We start from the raw sequence: 25,894 nt of genomic DNA on the forward strand, positions 1-25,894 counted from the left end.
CCATGATTTGAGGACTTCAGTGGTTCAGACATAGGTTAGGGGTTTGTTGCGAGAGTGGGTGGGTGAGATTCTGTGGCCTGCGTTGTGCAGGAGGTCAGACTAGATGATCATAATGATCCCTTCTAGCCTTAAAGTCTATAACTTTATGACATCCTTCTCGGCAGCAGGAAACCATCCACCAGGGCCACTTATTTAGCCAAGTGGAAAAGGTTCACATGCTGGTGTGAGGAGCATCATACACTTCCCTTACAGGCATCAGTTCCACTCATCTTAGAGTACCTCCTACACCTGACACAACAAGGCCTTGCACTGTCCTCTATTAAAGTGCACCTTGCGGCCATCTCAGCCTTCCACCCGGGAGTGTCCGGCCATTCTGTATTCGCCAATCCCATGGTGGGGTGTTCCTTGAAGGGGCTGGAAAGGTTATACCCACATGTTTGTCAGCCAGTACCCACATGGGACCTTAACCTGGTATTATCCAGGCTCATAGGGGCCCCCCTTTGACCCATTGGCAACTTGCTCTTTGCTCTATTTGTCCTGGAACATGGCCTTCCTGGTCGCTATCACATCAGCTAAGAGGGTGTTTGAGCTGAAGGCACTAACTTCTGATCCACCTTCCACGGTCTTCCACAAGGACAAGGTGCAACTCAGGCTTCACCCAGTTTTTCTTACAAGGTGGTGTCTCATTTTCATACCATTCTTCAAGATGTGTTGTTCATGTCCATTCCAATACCCACCCTCCTTCCCCTCTGACAGAGTAGCCAGCAAGAAAGAACGGAAGGGGGGCCAGGTCAGCAGGGTTATATATTGAGCTCCATAAAGGCACCACTCCAGTTGGCTCCACGGCCGACCTGATGGGAGCTGCTAAGGGAAAACTTTCCAACAATCGTGCACACAGCGCGCACACACCTGATAGGAATGGACATGACAACATATCTTGAAGAAAAACAGTTACAAGAAGGTTAGTAACCATTTTTTTCTTGCATGATTTGGTAATCTTGCACCTGAGAATCGTTATCAGTGAAATTAGTCCCAGAATAAGTGACTAATAAAATATATCAATCAGAACACTTCAGGATATTTCAGTTTCCAGTGTTCTGCAAATTTATGAAAATCTAGAGAGATCATATTCTTAAGAACATTTTGTCTTGTCCGCTAATAATTTTTGAAATAGTGCTTACTGCTGAAAAAACACTGAATGCTAAATGGTGCTGAAATTGGTAATTTATTTGAATTTGCATTATTAAGAAAACAAAACTGAATTTAACTTTTAAAAATCAGAATAATAAAATTTGACTATGCCACAACACCTCTTCTGACAAATATTCTTAATCTCCAGAATCCTTATTCTGGGCCTGATTGTACTTTTATTAAAGTTAATGGCAAAAAGATGCTGATGCAAGTGAGGAGAAGGATTATGCTTTAATGCAGTTTCGGAAAGTCTGATGTAAATACCAGGCATTATATCTCACTCTTCAACTATCATTTGGGTTACCCTAATCTCTGTCGCAATGCGCATAAAAAAAATCAGCCAACTAAAAATGGCTTCAGGCAGATGAGGACAGTCAGATTTACTTTCCCTATTAAAAATATGTTAAAATATTGTGTGTGTTTAGATATATAGCTTGAATCCCTGCCCCACCACACTTTCTGTCACTTTTCTGTGTGGCTTGTAAATTCTTTCAGACAGGGACTGTGTGTGTGTGTCTATTTGTACAACACGTAGAACAATGAGGTCCCCAATCCTGATCGATATCTCTGTTACCACTCAACAATAAGTCAGTGACTAGAAATACTACCGTGTTCATAAGCATTTTGGATATGATAGCTACCTGGTAGAAATCTGTTACCTAGTGGGTAAAATATTTAATCAGGGGGGAATTCATGGAATTAACAGATTAGCTGTGAATCTGTCTCTTGGAAAAACAAGATGATCTAGAGGTATGGATGAGATTTGTGTTGAAAACACAACAATTCACCGAGCACGGTAGGTTGCAGACTTGTAGCTGCCGTCAGCAGGAAAGTAGTCGGTAGATCAATCGCTTTGAAACTATCTTACTGTATCCAAAACTGCATGCACATCATAGTGTAAAACCTTCCACCAGATGGACTAGATAATGATTCTATCAGTCTCCTATTTCTCTAAAGCCAAAAGATTGTTTGAGCCAAATGAAGAATCATAATAATACCTAGCTGTTATATAGTGCTTTTCATCAGCAGATCTCAAAGCTTTACAAAAGAGGTCAGTTTTTTCCCTGTTTTACATATGGCGAAACTGAAACACAGGAAGGGAAAGTGACTTTCCCTAGGTCGCCCAGCAGACTAGTGCCACAGTTGGGAAGAAAACCTAGATCTCCTGAGTCCAAGTTCAGTGCTCTCTCTACCAGGCTCCCTGTACAAACTTCAGTGTTATGCAAGATAAAATCTTCTTTTAAATCAAGGAAATACATTGTATATTTCCCTGTTTTCATTGTCTGTAAACAAAACATTCACCTTATTCAGATAACATAATCCTATCACAGTTTGTTACTTCAAGATGCTTAAGAGATAAAGTAATTTTAATAACAAAGTATAAAAGTCAGCATGACTGATATGCTGAGTAGATGAGAATTTTTAGCATCATCATGTGTTCAGCATCTTGAGCTTATAAAAGCAAACTCGAAACAGAGAAAATAAAGATTTTTAGCTTTTAAAGTAATTGGAGAGGGAGCTAAGTGGCTTAGTATATGCCACACTTCTGCAAAGAGTTCAAATATTGAAATACAAGATGAGTCACACATGGAAAGGAACATTAAAATAACAGTTACCCACATTTCAGCTCTGCATTTGTTATGCTCAGGGGAGGCATAGTATGGTGGAGTTCTGGAAGAGCTATAAAGGCAAACTTGTATAGCATCTGTCACTCTCTTTGGTTGGGTCACATCAGCATTGAGTCATTCAATTTCACATTGCAGTCAGATGATAAGTTGGTGATGATTGGGTTTAAGGCATTTTGGAAGAAATGAGACCTAATTTAGAGGGGGCAAATGCAAGTTGGAATTTTGGATGCTCTAAGTAAAATCTAGGTGAGAACTGTTCTCTTAGCTGAAGATCCATTTTCTATAAACTGAAATGCTGAAAACTTACAGCTATACCTTAAGGGTTCCACCCAGCTGTATTCAAAGCTTTTATGATGTCACACTAACTTTCACGGTGGCGTCCTTAAAATTACCGAGGCCCTCTGGCAAACTCCGTCCTCTATCCCTCCCACCTCAAAACAGGCCGAAAAGAAATACTTTGTCCCAGCCAAAGGGGTTGAATACCTTTACACCAACCGTCCCCCAGGATCGCTGGTGGTTTCTGTGGCCAATTAAAGAGACAAACGGGCATATCAGCTCGACCCCCAAAAATAGAGGCCAAATGATTGGGGGACCTGTTTGGAAGAAAAATGTATTCAACGGCCAGTTTGCAGTTCCATATGGCAAACCATCAGGCCCTCTTGGGCTGATACAATTGTAACTTATGGGACTCCATCCATAAGTTCAAGGAGTCCCTCCCGCAGGGTTTGGCCCAAGAATGTGGCACCCTGGCAGAGGAGGGCACTGTGGCTGCCAGGTGCTCTCTCCAGATGGCATGGGACGCAGCGGACTTGGCAGCCAGGGTGGTCGCGTCGGCGGTGGTAATGAGGTGCAGCTCCTGGCAGCACCGGACTCTCCCAAGAAATGCAGACCTCCATGCAGGGGGGAATGGGAATGGTCTCTTTTTGGACCAGACGGATGTGATGCTTCATGGACTAAAGGACACCAGGGCCACCCTTCGCTCGCTGGTCATGCATACATCGCAGCCTGTGAGAAAGCCGTTCCGGCTGCCGCCCAGGCCTTGGCAGAGGGTCTGCAAGGAGAAGGGACGGAGGCATTAGTTTCAGCCACCGTCACCCTTCCTCCAGCTCACCTGCGCAGCCCAGCCCAGCAAAACACCCCAGGGTCCAGAAACACTCATTTTGAAGGTGCGGTCGAGAGCGATGCCCCAATCACCTCCCATGATCCACGCTGCTCTTTCCTCAACTATCTTTGTCCCTTCTGCTCAGCCCGGTCCCGAGTCACCTCAGACTGTTGAGTGCTGGACATAGTGTCTCAAGGTTGCACCCTGCCATTTTCGGCCACTCCTCTTTCCACCCCTCCCTCCTTCCCATCCATCTTCAGAGACACTTCTCATGAGCAACTCCTCATCCAAGAGGTCGAGAAGCTCCTGCACGTGGGGGTGGTGGAGGAGGTCCCTCGGGACACGACAGGGAAAGGATTCTACTCCCATTATTTCCTAATCCTGAAAGCAAAAGACTGCCTCAGACCCATTTGGGACCTGCCACACCTCAGCAAGTCTCTCAAAAAGTTGAAATTTCGCATGGTCTCCATCATCCTCTCCCTGGATCCGGAAGACTGGTACGGTGCCCTCGACTTGAAAGACGCCTATTTCCATATCTCCATATTCCAAGGTCACAGACATTTCCTCCATTTTTTAGTGGGCAAATGCCATTTCCAATTTATGGCATTCCCCATTGGCCTCTCATCGGCTCCAAGGGTCTTCATGAAATGTATGGCACCAGTGGCCGCTTACCTCAGAGGGGTCCAGGTCATCCCGTATCTCAATGATTGGCTCATCAAGGGCAGGTTTCCGGAACAAGTGCAGAGAAGCCTCAATCTGGTGCGTTTCACCTGCTGCGACCTGGGTCTGTTGATAAACGAGAAAAAAACTCACCTTAAGGCCAGTCCAGTGCATAGAGTTCATTGGGGCGGTTCTCGACTCCACGTGAGCCAGAGCCTTCCTTCCAGAGGTGCTTTTTCAGGCCATGTCAGACCTAATCTCCCATGTGAAGAACCACCCGCTCACAATGGCTCATAGCCTAGCAACCGCAGACAGGAAGATATGTGGCAGCCTATACATATTGGTCAATCATGCATGCCCAGCTCCGGCCTTTGCAAACGTGGCTGCTGTCAGTTTACATCGACACGATCTAGACCAGGTAGTCAGGGTGCCAGATCACATCCTGTCGTCCGTGGAGTGTTGGTTGAACCCTCGGTCAGCGTTGGAGGGTGTTCCCTTTATGGCTCCAGCCCTGTCGCGGAGCCTGGTCTCTGATGCTTTGGACCTGGGATGTGGAGCCAAACTGGGTGAGCTCAGCACTCAAGGCTGCTGGCTGTGACACGATCTGGCCATTCACATCAATTTCAGGGAGCTACGGGCAATTCTTGCCCCACCTGAGGGGCAAGGTGATGCAGGTTCTCACGGACAGTATCATCAAGATGTATTGCATAACAAGCATGACGGAGCGAGATTGTCAGCCCTTTGCCAAGAAGCTCTCAGCCTTTGGGACTTCTGTGTGCAACATGCCATTCATCTGGTAGCAGCGTATCTGTCCAGGACCAAGAATGTGCTAGCATAGCGGTTCTCAAACTTCAGCAACCCAAGGACCCTCATTTTGATTTAAAAATGTTCAGGGACCCCCTCCCCCAGCCTCCCTGCTCAGCCCCAGGCTCTGCCCCCACTCCACCCCTGACCCATGTCCCTGGGAGGGTGTGAGGGGTGTGGGCTCTGGGCTGTGGCAGGGGTTTGGGATACAGGAGGGAGTGCGGGGTGCAGGCTCTGGCCAGGTGGCGCTTTTCTCTGGCGGCTCCTGAAAGCGACCGGCACATCCCTCTGGCAGCAGCTCCTAGGCAGGGGGCGGGGGGTCTCCGCGCGCTGTCCCTGCCCACAGGCAAGGCCCCCAGCCAATGGGAGCTGCGGAGTTGGCGCGCAGGTACATGCTGGCCGCTTCTGGGAGCGGCGCGGAGCCAAGGCATGCAGGAAGCCTGCCTTAGTCCCGCTGCTCCACTGGATTTTTAGTGCTGGGGGGAAGGAGGGGAGTTGATCAGCGAGGCCCTCGGTGACCCCCCCGGTGTCCACGGAACCCAGTTTGAGAAACGCTGTGCTAGCAGATCGCCTCAGCAGGACCTTCTCATCTCACCACGAGTGGTTGCTCCATCTGGAGGTGGCCAGTATGATCTTCCGAAAGTAAGAGATTCCCCAGGTGGACTTGTTCACGTCCCGTCAGAACAGGAAATACCACATATTCTGTTTGCTCCGGGGGATGGATGGGGGTTCCCTGTCAGATGCTTTCCTGCTTCCGTGGTCGGGAGCCCTGATGTATACCTTCCCACCGGTGTCATTGATCCAGAGAGTCCTCGTGAAGATTAAACAGGACAAGGCAAAGATTATCCTGATAGCCACTGAATGGTCTCGCCGGCACTGATTCGGCACTCTGCTGGACCTTTCGGTAGCCACGCAGCTGTGACTCCCTCTCTGGCTGGACCTGCTGTCCCAGGGCCACAGCAGTCTCCTGAACCTGGAGGCGTTGCACTTGACAGCATGGCTGCTGGGTGGCTGAATGCGGAAGAGTGGGAATGCTCGATCCGGGTGCAGCAGGTTTTGCTGGGTAGCAGAAAGCCCTCAACCAGAGCGACTTACCGTGCAAAGTGGAAAAGATTCACGTGCTGGGCTTCGGATCAACGCGTCCAGGCCACACAGGCCTTGCTGCCAGTGATCCTGGATTATCTTCTGCACGTCAAAGTTGAGAACTTCTTCCTGTCGTCGATTAAGGTCCACCTAGCTGCTCTTGAGGCTTTTCACCCTCTGTTCCAAGGCAGGTCGGTCATCGTTCATGACATGATGGCCCGGTTCTTGAAAGGTCTGAAGCGTCTTTATCCTCACATCCGGGATCCTGTCCCTCCCTGGGATTTGACTCTCATGCTGTGGAGACTCATGGGGCTCCCTTCGAATCTCTGGCTTCCTGCTCTCCTCTCCTGGAAGGTTATGTTCCTGGTGGCGGTTATATCCACCTACAGAGTGTCTGAGATCAGGGCATTTACGTCAGAACCACCCTACACGGTGTTCTACAAAGACAAGATCCAGTTACGGCTGCATCTGGCGTTCCTGCCCAAGGTAGTTTCCCAGTTTCATACCAGCCAGCACATTTTCTTACTGGTCTTTCCAAAGCCTCATAAATCCGAAGAGGAGCACAGGTTACATGCCCTGGACGTCCGGAGGGCACTGGCCTTCTATATCGACAGGACACGGCTGTTCTGTAAATCAACGCAGCTGTTCGTTGCAGTGGCAGACAGGATGAAAGGTCGCCCAGTGTCTGCTCAAAGGATTTCATCCTGGATCACGGCCTGCATCCGTTATTGCTACAAGCTGGCAAATGTGTCTCCACCAGTGATAGTCAAAGTGCACCCGACTAGAGCGCAAGCATCAGCAGCAGCCTTCTTGGTTCAGGTGCCGATCCAAGAGATCTGTACAGCTGCTACCTGGTCATGGGTCCACACGTTTAAGTCCCATAATGCACTGACCCAGCAGGCCCAGGACAATGCTGGCTTTGGCAGGGCAATGCTGCAAGACCATGAACTCCGAGCCCACCTCCATGGACACTGCTTGTGAGTCACCTAGAATGGAATCAACATGAGCAAGTACTTGAAGAAGAAACAACAGTTACCTACCTCTCCTAACTGTTGTTCTTCCTGCCCCTCTTTTGGAGTTGCCGGCAAGAAGAAAATGAGGGCGTAGGGTTGGCAGCACCTGATATACCGGCGCATGAGTGCGGCACTCAAGGGGGCGCCACTGCTGACCCTACGGATCCTACTAATGCAAAAATCTCTAGCAACCGCACACGTGGGCGTGTGCACACCTAGAATGGAATGGACACGAGCAACACATCCTGAAGAACGAGAGTTACGGGAGGTAGGTAACCATTTTTTTTTTTTTTCATCTGACTGTCAACTCTGATTAAATTGTCAGTGGGAGATGCTTGCTACTTACATTCAGTTTTAGATCACTGTGAGTAATCCCAAATATTGCATTACATCGGACATGAAGTCTTCTGTTCTCATGGGGTGCATCAGTGTCACTTTTCACCCCAGAATTCACAAATAATATGTTTGACAGAAACAGAACTGTTGAAATAGAACTTGGGGCAAGTCCACTGCACTGGAAATTCTATTGTCCTGCATCTTTGGACACAGGTGATTTCTACTAAAACTAGCTTTAAAATAAACCAACAAAAGGAGGTGCAAACCCCATCTCTCTACACCTATATTAGTGTTGGAAATAATCATAGTGTAGCAAATACTTAATACTGACATCACAATAGGATACAAGGTTAATGTAACATCGCAAGCCAGTAATGTATAAATCAGTGTGGATTTGTGTAATCTTGCTTTCTTCTGAAAATCTGTTTGACCATCACTCTCTTCCCTTCCCCAGTGCTTCCAACTTCATATGCTGTAGCTCCCTTCTGGCACTAATGCCTGTTTATCATCCTTATGCACATGCAAAGTAGAATCTGTCAAGATGAGAAGAACGCTAATAAGATCTGAGGGACTGGTCAAGAATGAACCTGCATTTTTCATTAAAAAGCCAGCACCCCACTCTCTGAACTTCTCTCTTTTCGTACATACAGATCTAACTAACTATAACTGCACTGTAGTTGGGAGGGCTGGATTGGGATCCTTTCAGAGCTCTGTTAATGCCCCTCATCAGCTAGTATGAGTCATGATTGCCTTTGAAACTAAATTTTAATCAAGGAAGTGATATGTATTGTAGGCTATGTAGTCATACGCTGTTGCCCCTTTTCCCCTTAAAAAAAGCCTCCAGTATGTTTGCCACAGCGATAGGCACTTTAGTAGTTCCTTAGATAGATTAGATAATATAACTGAGGGCAGATGCATCTATTTAGTCTCTTGTGGGATCATGACAATTAAAAACTTTCATTATTCTTTTTCAATTTCAGGTGATTTTGCCGTGCTGCTTAAAGCAGGTATGACAGTAAAGCAAGCCATTGTGTACAACCTCCTGTCTGCTATGATGGCTTACGTAGGGATGCTGATAGGCACAGCTGTTGGACAGTATGCCAATAACATCACTTTATGGATCTTTGCAGTCACCGCGGGCATGTTCCTTTATGTTGCATTGGTAGATATGGTAAGATTATCGTTTCGCATTACCTTATTCTGCTTGTATGAAATCTGTGACTTTAAATAACCCGACAGTGTAACTTATTTTTTTTGTATTGCACAAAATAAAGCAAACCTACAGGCAAATATCTAGACAGCCATTCATACCTTGCTATCTCTTAAAAAATATAGTATAGTAAATTCATGGGGAAAACCTCCAGTGTTTTGCAGTGTCCCACCTGTTTGGGTTTTCATCTGACCAAATTCCTTCACTCTCAGGGTTGCATGTTAAGATACAAAAACTTGTTTAATGCCACTTGTTGCTCTCCCAGTGACAAAGTCATCCTTCTAGCCTATCTTTTGATTTTTGCTGCTGGGTGAGGATGTGTTTGGATACTCTAAGGCAGTCCATGATTGATTTTAAGTGGAGGTCAATCCTAAAACTGCATATATTTGGTCCCAAACAGATCCGTTTGGATGTTTAGAAAAGGTTGTTGGTAAATATGCTGCTTTGATGGCTAGCAGGTTAATTCTTGACAAATGTCAAATTTAACAAACGTTGCTTCTTCAAGTGATGTTTAAGGCTAAGCTTATGTCGCGGAAGTCAGAGATTCCGTGGACCTCCAGTGGGGCCGGAGCTGTCAGCCGCACAAGCAGCGGGTGCTCTTCCCCCTTCTTCCCCCCACGCAGCAGGGGTCATTCTCTCACATACACCCCTCGGGCTTCAGTCATCCCCTGTCATGCCCCCCCTCCTCCATTTTTAGTAAAAGTCAGAGACAGGCCACCGGCTTCCGTTATTTTTTTTTTATTATTATTATTACGACCTGTCCCTGACTTTTACTTAAAATAATCGTGACAAAATCTTAACTTCAGTGATGATTGATGTGTGTTCCACTCTTGGTGTGGAGTCTTTTAGGGTGCCTGCATGGGCTAAGTGCCCTCGCACCCCTCCTCCAAGAGCACAAAAGGGTGGAGCAAGGACAACCATCCCTCAGATCTTTATTATTGCACATGGCTGAAAAATGGAACTGCTATTAGTGTCCTTTACTCTAGAGCAGCAGCATAGTTAGTGACTGTAGGCTAGTTTTAATATCGTATTTTGATGGTTCTGTAGTTTGGGTTATTAAGCTCCCTTTTTAGTCTCTCTCTTTTTATTTTTTTGTCTTTGTTACCTGGTACCCGGTCTTTATCCTTTATGGTCGAACAAAAATCCCCCTGTTTTAAGTATTGGCCCTTATGCAAGATGGCTATATATCTTTTAATGCTGGTCACTCATAATGTTCATTTTGTTTAGGTGAGGGCACTTCACTAGCCAAATATTCTATTTGATGTTCATTTTCAAAACAAACTCAGAGTAAGAGACGCTCACGTAAACTGTTTCTCTGGATAGATCTAAGACCTGCTTCTGGTCCAGTACACAAGACAGACTCGGATCTGAGCAGTCTTCTTCCAAGAGTGCCCCGGCCACTACCAGTTCCCAGGCTCCAGCCACTTCATCTTAGTCCACAGAGGTTTCTGTTCCCAAATCCCAAAGTCTGAGAGTTGTGGGGCCTCATCATTGCTCTTCCAAAGAATAGATCACTGAATAGGACTTTCTAAGAAAAAAGGGCAGAGAGAGCCTAGCTTAGCCTTGTCTTAAGGGTTGCTCAAGGCTTGAATATGGTTTCCCATGGCACCCTAGTACCCATATGTCGGTACTGACGTAAAAACAGCCCATCGCATTCACCTGCACCGATGCTGCAGTATTGTTTTTAAGGAGTTCAACAACAGTGCTTTCTGTATCAGCTTCACCAGCTTCATCAGTATCATTGTCATTGACACTGTCTACTCTAGCCCTGAAGATTTCTAATTTATTTTCATCAGTACTGGCTGTATCAACACTGAGCTTCGTGGTACTGAGGGATTTGGTGGTGTCTGAATTTCCTGAGTGTCCTTTACTACCTTCAGCAGTTAGAATACCAAGCTCTGGCAGGCGATTGGCACAGATTGTATATACAGCACCGATAAGGGAGGTCCCTAAACAAAGCTTAGGGACTCCTACTAGGTCTGCTCCACTTCTACAGCAGGACTATGCATTCTCTTCATCAGTCTCAAATAAGAGCAGGGAGAGTCTCTTCTCTGATGGGGAGTCCAAGGGTGCATGTACAATCAAAACAGGCACAGACATTATAAGGACTGGTGTTTCACCTGATGGGTATACACACACGCATGTTTTGTAGACAACATGCCTGTGGCCCTCTTTCCTGGTCCTACTAAGCTCCTAGGGCCCTCTTCACTTTAGAAGACCCATCTCCTCTATCAACTCCAGGGTAAGAGTGGACTCCCTTGTAGAGTCTGAGAGTTCAACCCAGTCAATAACCTCAGGAGTTTCCTGCTCCACCACCACAACTTCAGACCACTGAGAAACATCACCACGCTTCCGAACTTGCTCCAGCTGCCACTTCTTCATCTTCCCCTGATGAGGCTGTAGTGCTATCTGCTCCATCACATCTAGATTGCAAGACATGCCAGGATCTACTCAGAAGAATGGCCAAAACAGTCTGGTAGAAGTAGTGTATGAAAAATCACAGTTTTGTTAGAGATGAAAAGAAGAAGCAGGAGGACCCAGAGGCAGATTAAGTAAACAGGCTTCTTTATTGCGGTACTTGTTCCCCTCGACCCAGTTGTCGAGTAAGCCCCGAGTTAATCACATCACACACTTTTATCTAAGTTAATATGTAAATACCCACATTTACTACAACACCCCCAAAACCCTTATTTAGTAATATGAATGCCCATATACTCGATATAATTATCCCCGCCTCTATTTATATCATTAAGCATATTCTACAGACCTTTTAACCTTAAAAATACATTTCTTTGTAGTAATTGCAGCCACAAGTTCCCTTAATCAGCAGTTCATAGGAAAGGGAGGAAGGGGCCATGACCCCAAGCTCGTTTATGTAGCTGGAAAAAGAAGGGAGGGTATTCTTTAGACAACCACATTCCTTATGCAGCTGCAATGCTTATCTATCCCTAGCAAGCAGAAGGGAAGGGAAAAGGATGGGATTTTATTTATCAAACGTAGAAACGGCCCGTGCTTCTACTCCCTAATACCATGTCAGCACACCAGTGGTTTCCCAGGTCTTTACTTAACCCTTACATATCCCATCAAGGTTGACATCTTGCGCACCAGCTGCAGTGTAGACATACTCTAGAACAGTGGTTCTCAAAGCCGGTCTGCCGCTTGTTCAGGGAAAGCCCCTGGTGGGCTGGGCCGGTTTGTTTACCTGCCGAGTCCGCAGGTTCGGCCGATCGCGTCTCCCACTGGCCCTGGTTCGCCGCTCCAGGCCAATGGGGGCTGCGGGAAGCGGTGCGGGCCGAGGGATGTGCTGGCCGCCCTTCCCGCAGCCCCCATTGACCTGGAGCGGCAAACCGTCTAGCCTACTTCAGAACTAATTAATAAACATATTGGTCCATAAAGTGTTTTTTTTTTTTTAAAGAAATTTAAGGTCTCAATGCTTTTTAAAGTCACCAGATGCCTTGTGCAGTCTGCTACTAGCAGACAGTTGTATAAGACAGGTGGGCAATATGCATGTCCTGTTAGAGGCCACAGGCTTGACAACTTGTCACATTCTTTCCTGATACTTGTGGTGTATTCAGGTATTAAGAATAACCAATACACAGAAAAGCGATGCCTGTCGTCATACAGAATTTATAAATCGGAATTCTGGATCAGCAAGCTTGATTTCTCTGTGGATTACTTAAGTCTTCTAGTTAGAAGACAATTCCTTTATTGTATTTTTCTCCTGCATTATGTATGGAAGTCTCTTCTTGAGGTTAAGAGTTCCTTGGATGAAGGAAAGAATTACATTTATTTTTCCTCATGCTCTTCTTGTGTAGGGATTTGAAATAGCATTTTTTTAAAAATATTTCTGTTTCTAGTACAACCACCATGTGTATAAAGTGTCCCTTTTAATTTCAGAGCTTCCAATGTTAAGTTCATGATTCTTTTAGCTACAGGTGTTCAATATTGTTTGGCCTCTATCTCTAATGAGGCATGTCAAGAAAATCCACTTTTTTGTAATTGCTTATGTGGAATTTCTCTTGAATTGACACAATTACATGTTGTTTCCTATTACTTTTATACTTTAGAGGTATTGATAAATATATGTAATATAAAATAGTAATTAGTCATACATGGCTGTTAAGCTTGAGTAACAGCTTTGGATGCACTAATAAAATTAGATTATGGGATTTTCTGAGAACTCGTAAGGGAAAAACTTATCTTTCCTACCAATAAGCATGCAGTATGGCAAAAAATGGCAGAATTAATTAGCTCAATCAGTATAATATCAAGAATGTATTTATAGCAGTTTAATTACTGGAGCAATATACAAAGCATTTTTACACTTCCTTTGTGATAGAGGTGTTAACCTCAGTGTGTGTGTGTGTGTGTGTGTGTGTGTGTGTGTGTGTTTTCTTGAATAGAATTATTTAACTTTTAACTCAAAAGATCAAAGCTCAAAGGAAGTAGGTGTGTTTCCTGTCCTAAGGGTATGTCTACCCAGGGTGCAGCAAGCTGAGGTGTTTCAAACCACAGTACATGAATGCACACTAGGGAAAATTTAGTGCACATCAGCAGGTCCATACGGACACTCAGTGTGCGGCACGCTGCACTTATGTCCTAGCTTGCCACACAGTAAGAGTTTGTGTAGACATGCCCTGAGGAGCTTACGTTCAAAATAAGCAAGCAACACAGTGGCCAAAAGACTGCATTTGAATGCCCAAAGGAGGTTGCTGTAGCCCAGTGGTCTCCAAACTTTTTTGATCGCGCACCCCTATTAGTAAAAAAAATTTTGAGCACCCCCCCCCGCCGCCCCGGCCCTACCATTTTTGCAAAAAAAAAAAAAAAAAAAAAAGCCGCTCGGATTCACACCCGAAGAAAAAAAGAAGCTCTCCTCCTGCCGTGCACCCCCAAGGATCCTCTTGCGCACCCCACTTTGGAGACCCCTGCTGTCGCCTACTAGTTTCTTTTTGAAAAGTATATAATGGGTTGGTGACAATGGTTTTATAAGATCAAGGTCAAGATCAGGTGGTGTTTCATTGACTACCTCTAAGCATGCTGCTACGCCAGCTGCACGGTAGTTGATAATTTTTCTAACTGAGTCTCGGTATTGCTATTACTAAGTATCTTGTTGTGAACTAGACAGTTATTTCACTTCCATCACAATATTTGTAAACTATTGAAAATGTTTCCTTTTTCAGCTTCCAGAAATGCTTCATGGAGATGGCGATAATGAAGAACATGGATATTGTCCAGTGGGGCAATTCATTCTCCAGAATTTAGGCTTGCTCCTTGGATTTGCTATCATGCTGGTGATTGCACTGTATGAAGATAAAATTGTGTTTGACATCCAGTTTTGACCATTTCCAGAAATTGCTGTGGTTACGATGTTACTGTGTGGCTTTGAGTCTGCACTGTTGTACTGTACGCACATTGCTCAGAGAAAAGGCAGTGGCTTGCACTACTACACAAGTACAGTCTATTTGTTTCCACATCGATTAACTTTTGCTGCTTGCTAACTAAAATAAGACATGGTGCACAAACTGCACCTTCCAAATTCAAGTGACAGACCTTAAGTAGGAAATGTTGCATATGAAAAGACAACGTTGTGAGTGCTGCACATGAAGCATTGTGCAACTGTTTACAAATCAGCAGGCAGCGAAAGACCTAGTCTGTTCAGGAAATGTCTTTTCACATTAACAGAATCCACAAAACATTAAAGGTGAAATCCATTCCTCTGCAGTGGGCCTGCACAAAGTCTGTGTGCTGTGTAATTCCCACATAAGGCTTACATGCCACGTATACCTCATGCTAGCCCTCTGCACAATGGTGGATGTTACCCTAAGACAATTAAATGCTACACTTAGCACCTGACTGGAAAAACTGTGCTTTTTTGAACTTAAAAAATCTGTTTAAAACATCTTGGTACACATTAAACTGCATTTCATCATTCTAAAGTTCGTGTTTAAGGAGGCAGACTGTTGCAATATGCACAGGTCTGTGTAATCGGCTGCGAAGAGCTATATTCCATTGAGAATCAGTTTTCCTGATTAAGATTTATTTGATGTTAGCTCCTTGCTATTGGTAGGAAAATGAAGTAGCGTTAGTATTAACTTGGGGAAGTCCCTGATGTCAGAAAGTTAATGGGCTATTCCTGAGTCTTTGCTTGAGAAACTAAACATTGGGTGCCACTTACAACCTAAACTACTGATAAATTGTGGCTGTGAGTTTGTGCAAACGCACCTCTAACAAAGGATCCATAATGGAATTTCTCAGTTTTAACAGTTCAATTTATTTTGGGATTCAAATTTTTTCTCCTTTTTACAGTAATATCTTCTGAAATCCAATGTACTGAACCCAGATACAAAGATTATAAAAATAATAATAATGCCCTGTATATGTAGTACTGGTGGGTCATTTACAATGCTGTAATATCAGGTCTGAATGTATTACTTCCATGCCTTGGCATCAGAGTTTATAGCACCAGCCATTGCAGGCAATAGACTGTGTGCTAGAAGAGTCCCACTTCCAGCATAAAGGAGTTAATATTTTTTAATTGTTATATCTTAGGTATCTAGGGTATATAAATGCAGCTGTCATTAAATTACCGGTACGTGTGAGTTGGGAGGATAGGGTGAACCATCAAAATCCTTAACCTGCTGGAATCAGTTTCTTTGCTTACTGCCGAGATGCTTGTATTGCCAGATGTGAATTAGTTTCTTTTCTCCCCCGCTGTCCTATTAAAATTGTGAATTTGTGCGATGTACAAGCCCTGTGAATTCTGCAGTCTGATTTGATAATCTAGGACCAATCCTAAGCATGGTGGTGGTCTTTTTTTAACTTGCTGTTCTAGTTTTCGTTTTTATGTATGCCAGGTAAGCTGTATTTTGCTGCACACTGTCAAGTTTTGTTTCAGTCTGCTTAGCATCAGTGTCCTGCTAAAATTGCACTGGTTTAACATCTTAACGAGCCAGTCAATATCGTCATTCTGGTTTAAAATTAATTCCTGTTCCTCTTTACTTTTAACCCTTCAGTTTAACTATATAGTTGTTCCTTTTTCTCGGCCACTTCCTTCCCCCCAGGAACAGTCTGTACATTTTAAAGGTATAAGTTGGCTCCTGCGAGTATCAAGAAACTTGCATATACAGTATTAAGTGTCCATTCTATAAAAGATGTGGCTTCCTCAGTGAAGAAATCAAAGTCAAGGGTCCAATTCTGCAGTCCTTGGTGCACGAAACACACTCAAGTCAGTTAGAATTTTGCACATAAAAAGACTAGATCAGACCCTAATTAGCACAGACATCATCTCATTTAATGTTTAGAGTGGATTTTTGTAACAAATATGCTAGGTAAAATTTTCAAAAGCAACTAAACGACTTAGGAGTATAAAGGTATGTCTACACTACAGTGGCACAGCTGCACTGCTGTTCTGTAGACGCTTGCTACAGCGATGGTTTTTCTGTCACTGGTAAATCAAGAGGCAGTGGTTAGGTCACCAACAGAATTCTTCGGTCAGTCTAGCAGCGTCTATACCGGTGCTTAGATCAGTCTAACTACATCTCTTATTTCACACCCCTGACCAATGTAGCTAGGTCGAGCTAAGTTTTAGGTGTAGACCAGGCCTTAGGAGCATAAGTGCCACTGAATTTCAATGAGACAGAGGTCCAGATACTCAAAGATATTTAGGTGCCTAACTCCTATTGAAATCAATGGGAGTTAGGCCCAGATCCTCAAAGGTATCGAGGGGGCTAAGTGCCCAATTCATGTTTGAAAATGGTACTAAGGTACTAAGTTTCCAGAAGACCTTTTTCCCACTTGGAGGAACATGGTCATATTAAAGCATTAGGTGTTGCATTTTCCACTGAGAGTGGAATTTGTTTCCTTGTTTGCTACTATTTATTGTGATTGTGAAGAGCAATATAACAGCTGTGGCTTCTTCTGTAGGTTTCCACCAGTGTTAATTTCAAACCAATTCAGTGTAGTTTTATGTCAAGTTACAGACAATCTGAATTTCAGTATACTTGGCTTCAACATTCCATTCTGCTTGAATACAGTCTCATTTAACATGTATTCGTTGGAGGGCATAAATGTTACTTGTATATTACAATGCTGTCACTGTGTGACATCCCATATGAATTTTGATGTAGATCACATTGCACTCAATCAGCAGTGATTATGCTTAGAAAATACTATAGTAGCTAGATGCAGTGTGAATTTTTTCCATTACGGTTTATAGTTTAAAAATGTGATTATGGTCCTACAAGATACTTGCTGAGCTATAAATCTTTTTTTGTTATAACTAAATCATTTAAATAATTTTTATAAAGCTGGGAATGATCAAATGCTGTTTGGTTCATTGTCAGCAGTGTTGTGTTCATTTTATGTATGTTCCTTATTTATAAGGAGCTTCAGAAAATAAAATTATTCAAGGAGCAAACATACTGGTTGGTTTTTATAAAGTTTTTTATTACACAGCTTTATTTTATATTTTAGTATTTTTTTAAATCTCTTGAAAGGCAGAAGTGTAATGGATTTGTTTAAATATTTTGATTTCACTAAACAATAGTATTTAAAAATTGAAATGCATCTTACACAAATGATTCATCTCAAAAATAAGCATCTATAAATGTCCATGCTAAATTTAGGAATTAAGTTGGCATAATAGTGCCACACCCCGTCCAATCCAGTGTTGTTCTGGTTTATCTGAAGGAAGAATCATTGCTATCACAAAGTTGGTAGAATGTCCCGTAGTGGAGAGGGTTCCTCTTCTCTCACTTGTCTTGTACACTGGAGCAACGTAACTTGGTCGTTGTGAAATGTCTGACCTCTTGCAAGGCTTTAACCACATCTACGATAAAGTACAGAATAAACTCTTTACCTTTCTGGGTAAAGTCTGTAAGACTTTAAATGTGAACCACAACTCACTAAATACTTCCTAGACCCACTATAGTTCACCAGTAACTTGTGCATAATCCAGAAAAGTGCTGAGTGCTCCTTCCCCTCCCTGCAAAAAGTCCTCCCCTTGACTTCAGTTTGAATTGTGGATGCTCAGTGCTCTGTTGCATACAAATTGCCTGATCTGCTGCTCAAAATATTTTCAGTTCAATATATGTAAAAAAAATATACAAGTTGCTACTTCACATTGGTTACCACACAGCCATGTGGAGACCATGACTAAGGTAGCTCTGATGGCAAAAGTTTTTACTTAGAAAAAATGTCTTTCTTTTTTTTTTGTACTCCTTTAGAACATTATTGTTCGAAGCTAAGCCTGCCATGCTAGACTGTCATACTGACCACAGGTACTGTATCATAGAGGATTTTCGGATAAGATTCTGCTAGCTTCTTAGTTTTTCTGTCCCAGCGAGCTCCATCCAGGAACAATCCTCGAATGTAGACCCCTGAATTAAGCAGAAAGTTATAAAAAGATGTTTGGGCACAGAAACCAAATGTACTAGAAGTCTGTGTGAAATTAGATCTGCTTTTTTAATCATACACTGTTTAGATCATGCATGAGGCTATAGTGCAACTGAATAATACAGAAATCCATGTGCCAGTTTTTTGACCCAGTACCCCTCAGGTGGTACAAAAGGAGTTGAGACTGCCCATGTCCTCTGATGGGGGTAGCCCTGCTATGTTGGAGTCCTTAGTAGGGATGGGGCTGACTTTTATGCCTCCTTCCTCATAATCCCTGACTACGAGGAGGGATGGTCAAGGGCTGTGGCTGTAGTGCAAAGTAATTTGGCACTTCAGTTGGGTACAGTCTTTTCGTCCCCAATTCTTCATGTTCACTTAATGTAGGTACTTCTTAGTAACCATACTGTATTCACCTCTCTGAATGTTGGCTGGCAGTTAATAGCTACTCAAAAATAAAACTCAAGCCAGGCAGGGGGCCTGTAATCTAAGCCTCACCACCCAGAGCTACAGCTTCAGCCCTGGGCCTCAGCAAGTCTAAGCCAGCCCTGGCGACCCCCTTAAAACAGGGTCGTGACCCACAGCTGGGTTAGTGAAATGTTCTAAATACTGGGGCACAGAACTAAAGTAATAGGGTGAAATGAAGAACAGGAAAATTCAGGCTAAATATCACTTGAAATATGTTAGATGGTGGAAAAGTGTCTTAAGGCAGGTGGTAGATCCTGGGTAAAGCACTTGACCAGATCCTCAGCTGGTGTAATTGTCATAGCTCCACTGAGGATCTGCCCCAGATAACATAGTGTATGGAACAATCCTGCTTCAGGAGGTCTACTGACCAGACACTAGGTCGCCTGAATGGTCTGGTTGATATTTAATTTGTGGTGTTCTACTAGGATTATTCAAAAGGTATTTTGTTGAATGTTGTCATTTTTATGCCTTTAATGTGAAAGCCTCCTTTAGTGACATTAGTGAATCACACTGTGGCCTATATTTTCCAGGATTCTGTGCATTAAGTGCTTAATGCCTGTTAATGCCAGGAATGTATCTACCTGTAACCCCTGAATAACACTTCCTACATGTACATCAGTGTAGGTGGCTAATAAAGCTTGTTTGTTTACCATCTTCAGGAGCATTTTTGTATTCCTTGTCCTCCAGCACTTCATAGTCAAACCCTAGTAGGTCAATTGGAATGGTGTATTTTCTGGCATAGTTCTGCTGGGCACCAGTTAAGAAGGCTTGAGTGAAGAAAAATCCTGAAAGCCAAAAGACTGGTGGAGTTCCATTTTCATACCATAGCTACAGCACAAAAAGAGAAAAAAAATGTACCTTGAAATCATTAGGAGGCAAAAAATAATTTAGAATAGTATTAAAAGACATATCACAAAAATTGTCTTTTTGCAGAAGCCACTAGTATTTTAGACAGCCAACAAAAACACTGTCCAAAATGCCACTGGCTACTGAAAAAGGACAGTCCTGTTCCTCAAGTAGCTTTTAATGTGAGCATCAGTTTAGAACTGACTGAGATCACACAATCCTAGCAACCTGATAACATTTTAGTCAGACTTTATGTGAACCAGCAACCTAGAGGGGAAGGACTCCATAGTTTGTGGCTACTCCCCTCAGCCATCAAATTCCCAAGCAATTTACTGTAAGTACAGTATTTGGCCTGTTAGGAAATCATTTTAATGCTCACTCTCTAGTACCCAACTTCAGAAATTCAGTGGAAAGGCCCATCAACAGTATTTTTGTCTTATGCGTTAATAAATGTAATACTGTTTATTAAACTTCACTGAACACCGCACAGTTGTGTGTGCCAGTAACAGTTGGCAGTTAAGAGGCCTTTAGAGAATCCACAGTGAGCACCAACATTGCCCATCTGTCATGCAGGAGTTTTAATAGACAGCAGCAATCTTAATGAGGTGTATGGTACATAACCAAGTTTAGTGGTTTATTATATGCACTGATGAGCACACTGCTGTGCACAACCCTATGCAAACTAAACTCTTTATACATTCATTGTGCAAAATACAAGTGTGTTTCCATTCTCTTATGGTGTCACCTGAGACCAAGAGAAAAATCAGGCCAGAGTTGCATAATCAGTGTGTGCTCACCTGTAAGAACTTTAATCTGGTAAGAAAGTCATTCACATAGCTGCCAAGTGGTTTGAGGCTTGGGTAAGATTTATTCATCCACATTCCTGGAATTCTGCCTTTCAAGATGCTGCTTACCACTTCTTCTAGTTCAGAGGACATCACCACCAGTCCCTAAAGCAGATGTGGGGAAGGAAACAGTTACCCTGCCTTGTCTGCTCAGCCCACACCCCAAAACAGTAATAAAAACACCTGTGCTCTTATTCCAATAGCTATAATCCAAGTTTTAGCCACGCCAGACCGAGGGAACTTAAAAACATAGGAATTGTCATACTACATCAGACCAGGGCCAGTATCGGCAGGGCAGGCTCTGGCTTTTTCGCCGCCCCAGGCGAAAAAGCCTCCAGGCAGAGGGCAACGAGCCCCGGCGGGGGCTCCGCTCTCCCCCCGGCGGCCGGGGGCAGGGCGCCCGGAGCCCCAGGGGGAGGGCAGCGAGCCCCGGCTGGGGCTCGGCTCTCCCCCCCCCGGCGGCCAGAGCGCCGGGGGCAGGGCGCCGGGGGGGAGGGCGGCCGGAGCCCTGGGGGGAGGGCGGCGAGCCCCGGCTGGGGCTCGGCTCTCCCCCTCTGGCGGCCAGAGTGCCGCGGGCAGGGCAGCGAGCCCTGCTGTGGCCCCGCTCTCCCCGGCGGCCGGAGCGCCGCGCCGCCGCCCCCCTCCAGGTGCTGCCCCCAAGCACCAGCTTGGGTGCCTGGTGCCTGGAGCCGGCCCTGAGTATCGGAGGTTTCAGAGAGAGGTTCACGATGCCCTCATAGAATAAAAAGTCTGTAAGGAAAGATTCTTCCTCCCCACCACTACAGTCCTGAAATGTGAGGGTTTATATCCTTTCCAAAGCTCTAGTGGTTTTGGCAAGCCTTACTATTGTTATTCTGGATGTTCTCCTTACCAATATCAATGTTCCTGCCTTTTCTGACTATTCAAAAGTGCCACACCTATGTCTGTGTGACTAAGAATTTCCTTTTTATTCACTTTAATGTCCTTTCAGTGCCTGCCTCACCTTGTAGTATGTGACTCCAAGTCCCCGCTGCATCACCCCCTAGCCTTTCATTATTTGACATGCATTTATCCTGGCCCCGCTGACTGGTCGCCTAGCTAAAAGAAGGTTTGAAAAGGGACGCCGCTATAGCTGAAAGTTACTACAGCTAAGGGCCCAAGGTGAGGCAGGGCTGAGCACCCGCACCTCTCAGTTAAGGTCAGCGCACTCAGCAGCTTGTTTGAGGCGCCTCAGTCTTCCTCAGCAACAACCCCAATTGCTATTGCATCCAAAGCTCACTTTAATTTTTCTTGCCACATTCACTAAATATTGATCCATGTTTTTAGACAAGATGTCGCTCTTCCCAAACCCTTTGGCTTTCCCTAGGGGCGTCTGCAGTGACTTCATAGTGACTGGGCGAAATGGATAAAATGGTCAAAAGCATCTAAGTGACTTTGGAACCTAAAATCCTATTTTCAAAAGTAACTTTGGGCCAGATAGTCAAAGGTGTCACTGAGATTGTCAAAACGGCTGCTGCCTAACCACTTACGTGCCCAAAGTTCCTTAAGCCCATGTTTCTGCTCGTAGACAGGCACAAAGCCCCTAAGTGCTGATGCCGCTCAACAGCTGATAAGCTGCTCAGAGCTCTTGCACAAGCTGAAGCCCTGGCAGCACTCTCCCAAGTGGCAGTCCAATACCTCCCTCCCTAGTGGGGCCTGAGACCACAGGCATGCTCTGAAACCAGCTAAATGCAGCTGGGGGTGAGTAAAGCAGGATTGTGAGGCTGTCATGGCCTAGGGATTAGGGGACTTAGCTGGGATGTGGAAAACCTGGGTTCAAATCCCTGATCAATTTGGAGCTATTGCCTATAATCCAGTGGGTTTTTTCACTCTGTTTCCTGTTGAAGCTGTTCCACTTTGTATAACTAACTAGTCGTTGGGCTAGAGAGCTTGACTCTACTACACCTCTACTCCGATATAACGCTGTCCTCGGGAGCCAAAAAATCTTACCGCGTTATAGGTGACACCGCGTTATATCGAACTTGCTTTGATCCACTGGAGCGCGCAGCCCCGCCCCCCCCCCCGGAGCGCTGCTTTACCATGTTATATCCGAATTCATGTTATATCGGGGTACAGGTGTACGTAGTGGTTAGGGCAGTGATGTGGGCGAGCCATTGCACTTGCCTGTTCCAATTAATGTTTAATTACTTATACAAGTAATTAAACAATTTCAACAAGAGGGATTCAGAGACAACCACCCAAGCACCTGGGAGGAAGAGATGAGTACAAGCCCCTGCTCCAAGGCAGGTAGCTCAGGGCTTTGCATACAAATCTCCCACATCCCAGGTGAGTACCCTAACCACTATGCTTTAATTGGGGGTGATGTCCCTTGTTTTTGCAAGCCCGGTCTGGCTTTTAGCGGTTAGGGCAGCTGCCTCAGTTTAGGCACCTAACTCCAGGAATGGGTTCACAGGTGAGACTGGACTTAGAGCACCCGTCTCGCTTTCTCTCTGCCGCTACACGTTTTACTATTAATACACCATGAAACTGCTGAAACAGGAGAGACACTTTGATTAGGGCACTCACCTGAGAGGTGAGAAACCGAAATTCAAATCTCTTCAAACAGGGAATCCAATCTGGGTCTTGCACATCCCAGTTGAGTACCCTAAACCACTGGCTTAAAGGTTATAAAGGAACCTTCCCCTTCCATTCTGTGTGAGGTTGTGCGCCTGAGACTGCCTACTGGTTTGGGCCCTGTAGGCCAGACAAAGTCTCATTTGCACATCCTGTGGGGCTTATGTATGAAATAGGTGTCTAGCCACCTAGCCTGAGGCATCTAGGAGACAGTAACAGTGAAAACTCAAACACTTGGGGATTTTATGGTCCTCCATGGTTAGGTAGCAGCTGAGCAGGGGTTCTGAGGATCTCAGCGTCACCTAAATCTTAGGTGGACTTAGCTGAAGTGGAAGTTAAGCACCTACAGCTTTTCTGAAAATAGGACTTAGTGTCCTAAGTTGCTTAGGACCATTAAAAAAATTACCCTGGAGCTATAACCTGCTAACACAGAAGGCAAGTATGGCTTCTCCGCACTACGCAGGACAGTATTTCCCGCTTCCGTTGTACATATAGACATATAGACAATTAACATAACATAAGAACATAACATAAGAAGGCCGTACCGGGTCAGACCAAAGGTCCATCTAGCCCAGTATCCTGTCTACCGACAGTGGCCAATGCCAGGTGCCCCAGAGGGAGTGAACCTAACAGGCAATGATCAAGTGATCTCTCTCCTGCCATCCATCTCCACCCTCTGACAGACAGAGGCTAGGGACACCATTCCTTACCCATCCTGGCTAATAGCCCTTAATGGACTTAACCACCATGAATTTATCCAGTTCTCTTTTAAACTCTGTTATAGTCCTAGCCTTCACAACCTCCTCAGGTAAGGAGTTCCACAAGTTGACTGTGCGCTGTGTGAAGAAGAACTTCCTTTTATTTGTTTTAAACCTGCTGCCTATTAATTTCATTTGATGACCCCTAGTTCTTGTATTATGGGAATAAGTAAATAACTTTTCCTTATCCACTTTCTCCACATCACTCATGATTTTATATACCTCTATCATATCCCCCCTTAGTCTCCTCTTTTCCAAGCTGAAGAGTCCTAGCCTCTTTAATCTCTCCTCATATGGGACCCGTTCCAAACCTTTAATCATTTTAGTTGCCCTTTTCTGAACCTTTTCTAGTGCCAGTATATCTTTTTTGAGATTGTATTACAGCCATCTGGAACCTGGACTGTTGAATAGCTGATACTATAGGAACTGCCATAGGGCATCAGACAAATGGCTCAATCCTGCAGAGTGCCATTAAATGCAACTGAAGTTGCTGGCTCAACAGTTCACATGCTTTAGCCCCTACTAATCTGCTTTTTTAAGGTTTGTTGCAGCGCACCTTGATTGCTTTCTGGATGTTAACACAGGAGTCTCTTATTGTCTGCAGTAACTTGTTAAAGCGCCCCATCTCTTGGACAAGTACAGTGTTCATACTCTGCGTGTAGGTAGTCGGATACCGCCTCATTGCAGCCTCAATGCTGAAGTTTGAGGGAAGTTTGCTCAGGATGTCACCTGCCACTTCATTAACAATTTCATCTGTTGATTTTGCACCAGCGCCTGTGGCTCGAGACTATAAACAGCCAAAGGTTAAACATGAGCTCTCCTTGTACAGACCAGTAAATATTTAAACACAGAAATAAAAATTAAATCAGTATTGTTAAAAATATTCTTATTGCTCAAAAAACAGTCTTGGGATGAAACAATCACGCAGCACAATGCCCAAACTGGAGATTCCCTCAATTGTAAGTGTCGTATATGTGACACCTTCAAAAGGCTTAGGCCACTCGCTGAAGCTAAGGAACCCTACGTACGTTTAGGCAATGACCATTCTGATGACCTACTCCTGCATTAGCAGTGGCAAAGTGTGTTTTCATTCAGTATTTTTGGTGTGTTTGGAATTACTCTAGAATTTGGCTGATCACAAACTCTAACATCACAACTCTCACCCAGGATTGTTGATAGTCATGAAGGATCAAGCCTAGAGAGGTCAAGAAGTGACTGGGCAGGGAGATTAAAAGGCAGATCTTGCTCCCATTCAAGACAACACGCCCAGTGACTTCAATGAAAACAGACTGAGCCTCTCACCCAATGGGTGATCCACTCCAGTTTGTCATATAACACATTGGCAGGGCACTGAAGGAACCTTACACTGCTGATAAAGGCACACACTGCAAATGTTTTGTGGATAAACACGGGACTAGCTGATGTAAATATGAAGATTTTTATATGCACTAAAAGTAAGGAAACTGTATAAGTGTGAGGCCATGCCAGATTTCTACAGGTCACACAGAACAGAGCACAGCACATATGGGTAGTCAGAACAGAACCCTTTAAAAATATTTTCATTTCAATTCCTCCCCAGACTGTACACATTATAAAATTTAGGATGCTGACAAATGAACATAAGAGCAGCCACACTGGGTCAGACTAAAGGTCCATCTAGCCCAATATCCTGTGTTCCAACAGTGGCCAACGCCAGGGAATGAACAGAGGGACTGAACAGAACAGGTAATCATCAAGTGAGCCAGTCCTGTCGCTTAATCCCAGCTTCTGGCAAGCAGAGGCTATGGACAGATTGTCATTTAATAGGATGTTTTTCAGTGTCTTCATGAGAACTTCAGTAGCTCTTTGATGCCTCAAAAGTAACAACAGCTATCGTCCTGTGAGTAGAGCCATGCATATGCTTAAGTCTATGAAAGATTGGGGCCCAAATTAGTAACTCATCTCCTCCTATATGAACAAAATGAAAAT

The 25,894-nt window shown here is 44.5% G+C and overlaps 2 protein-coding genes across 2 annotated transcripts in view; one reads left to right on the forward strand and one right to left on the reverse strand.

Moving 5' to 3' along the window:
* SLC39A10 (solute carrier family 39 member 10) overlaps window positions 1–16,185 on the forward strand; it is a 62,794-nt gene extending 46,609 nt beyond the window's left edge. Inside the window, exons 10-11 of the mRNA XM_029910592.1 lie at window positions 8,798–8,988; window positions 14,208–16,185. Coding sequence (XP_029766452.1) covers window positions 8,798–8,988; window positions 14,208–14,366 — 350 coding nt within the window. The 3' untranslated portion in view covers window positions 14,367–16,185. The remainder of the gene's footprint in view (window positions 1–8,797; window positions 8,989–14,207) is intronic.
* Window positions 16,186–16,672: 487 nt separating this feature from the next.
* Window positions 16,673–25,894, reverse strand: part of DNAH7 (dynein axonemal heavy chain 7) — a 234,795-nt gene continuing 225,573 nt past the window's right edge. Inside the window, exons 60-64 of the mRNA XM_029910522.1 lie at window positions 24,483–24,713; window positions 20,529–20,681; window positions 19,536–19,713; window positions 18,301–18,404; window positions 16,673–17,854 (exon numbers count right to left, since the gene is read on the reverse strand). Of these exons, the coding sequence (XP_029766382.1) occupies window positions 17,648–17,854; window positions 18,301–18,404; window positions 19,536–19,713; window positions 20,529–20,681; window positions 24,483–24,713 (873 nt within the window). The 3' untranslated portion in view covers window positions 16,673–17,647. The remainder of the gene's footprint in view (window positions 17,855–18,300; window positions 18,405–19,535; window positions 19,714–20,528; window positions 20,682–24,482; window positions 24,714–25,894) is intronic.

Source organism: Terrapene carolina, unplaced genomic scaffold (genome assembly GCF_002925995.2).
Source record: "Terrapene carolina triunguis isolate 2854851 unplaced genomic scaffold, T_m_triunguis-2.0 Scaffold62, whole genome shotgun sequence".
Taxonomy (NCBI): domain Eukaryota; kingdom Metazoa; phylum Chordata; order Testudines; family Emydidae; genus Terrapene; species Terrapene triunguis.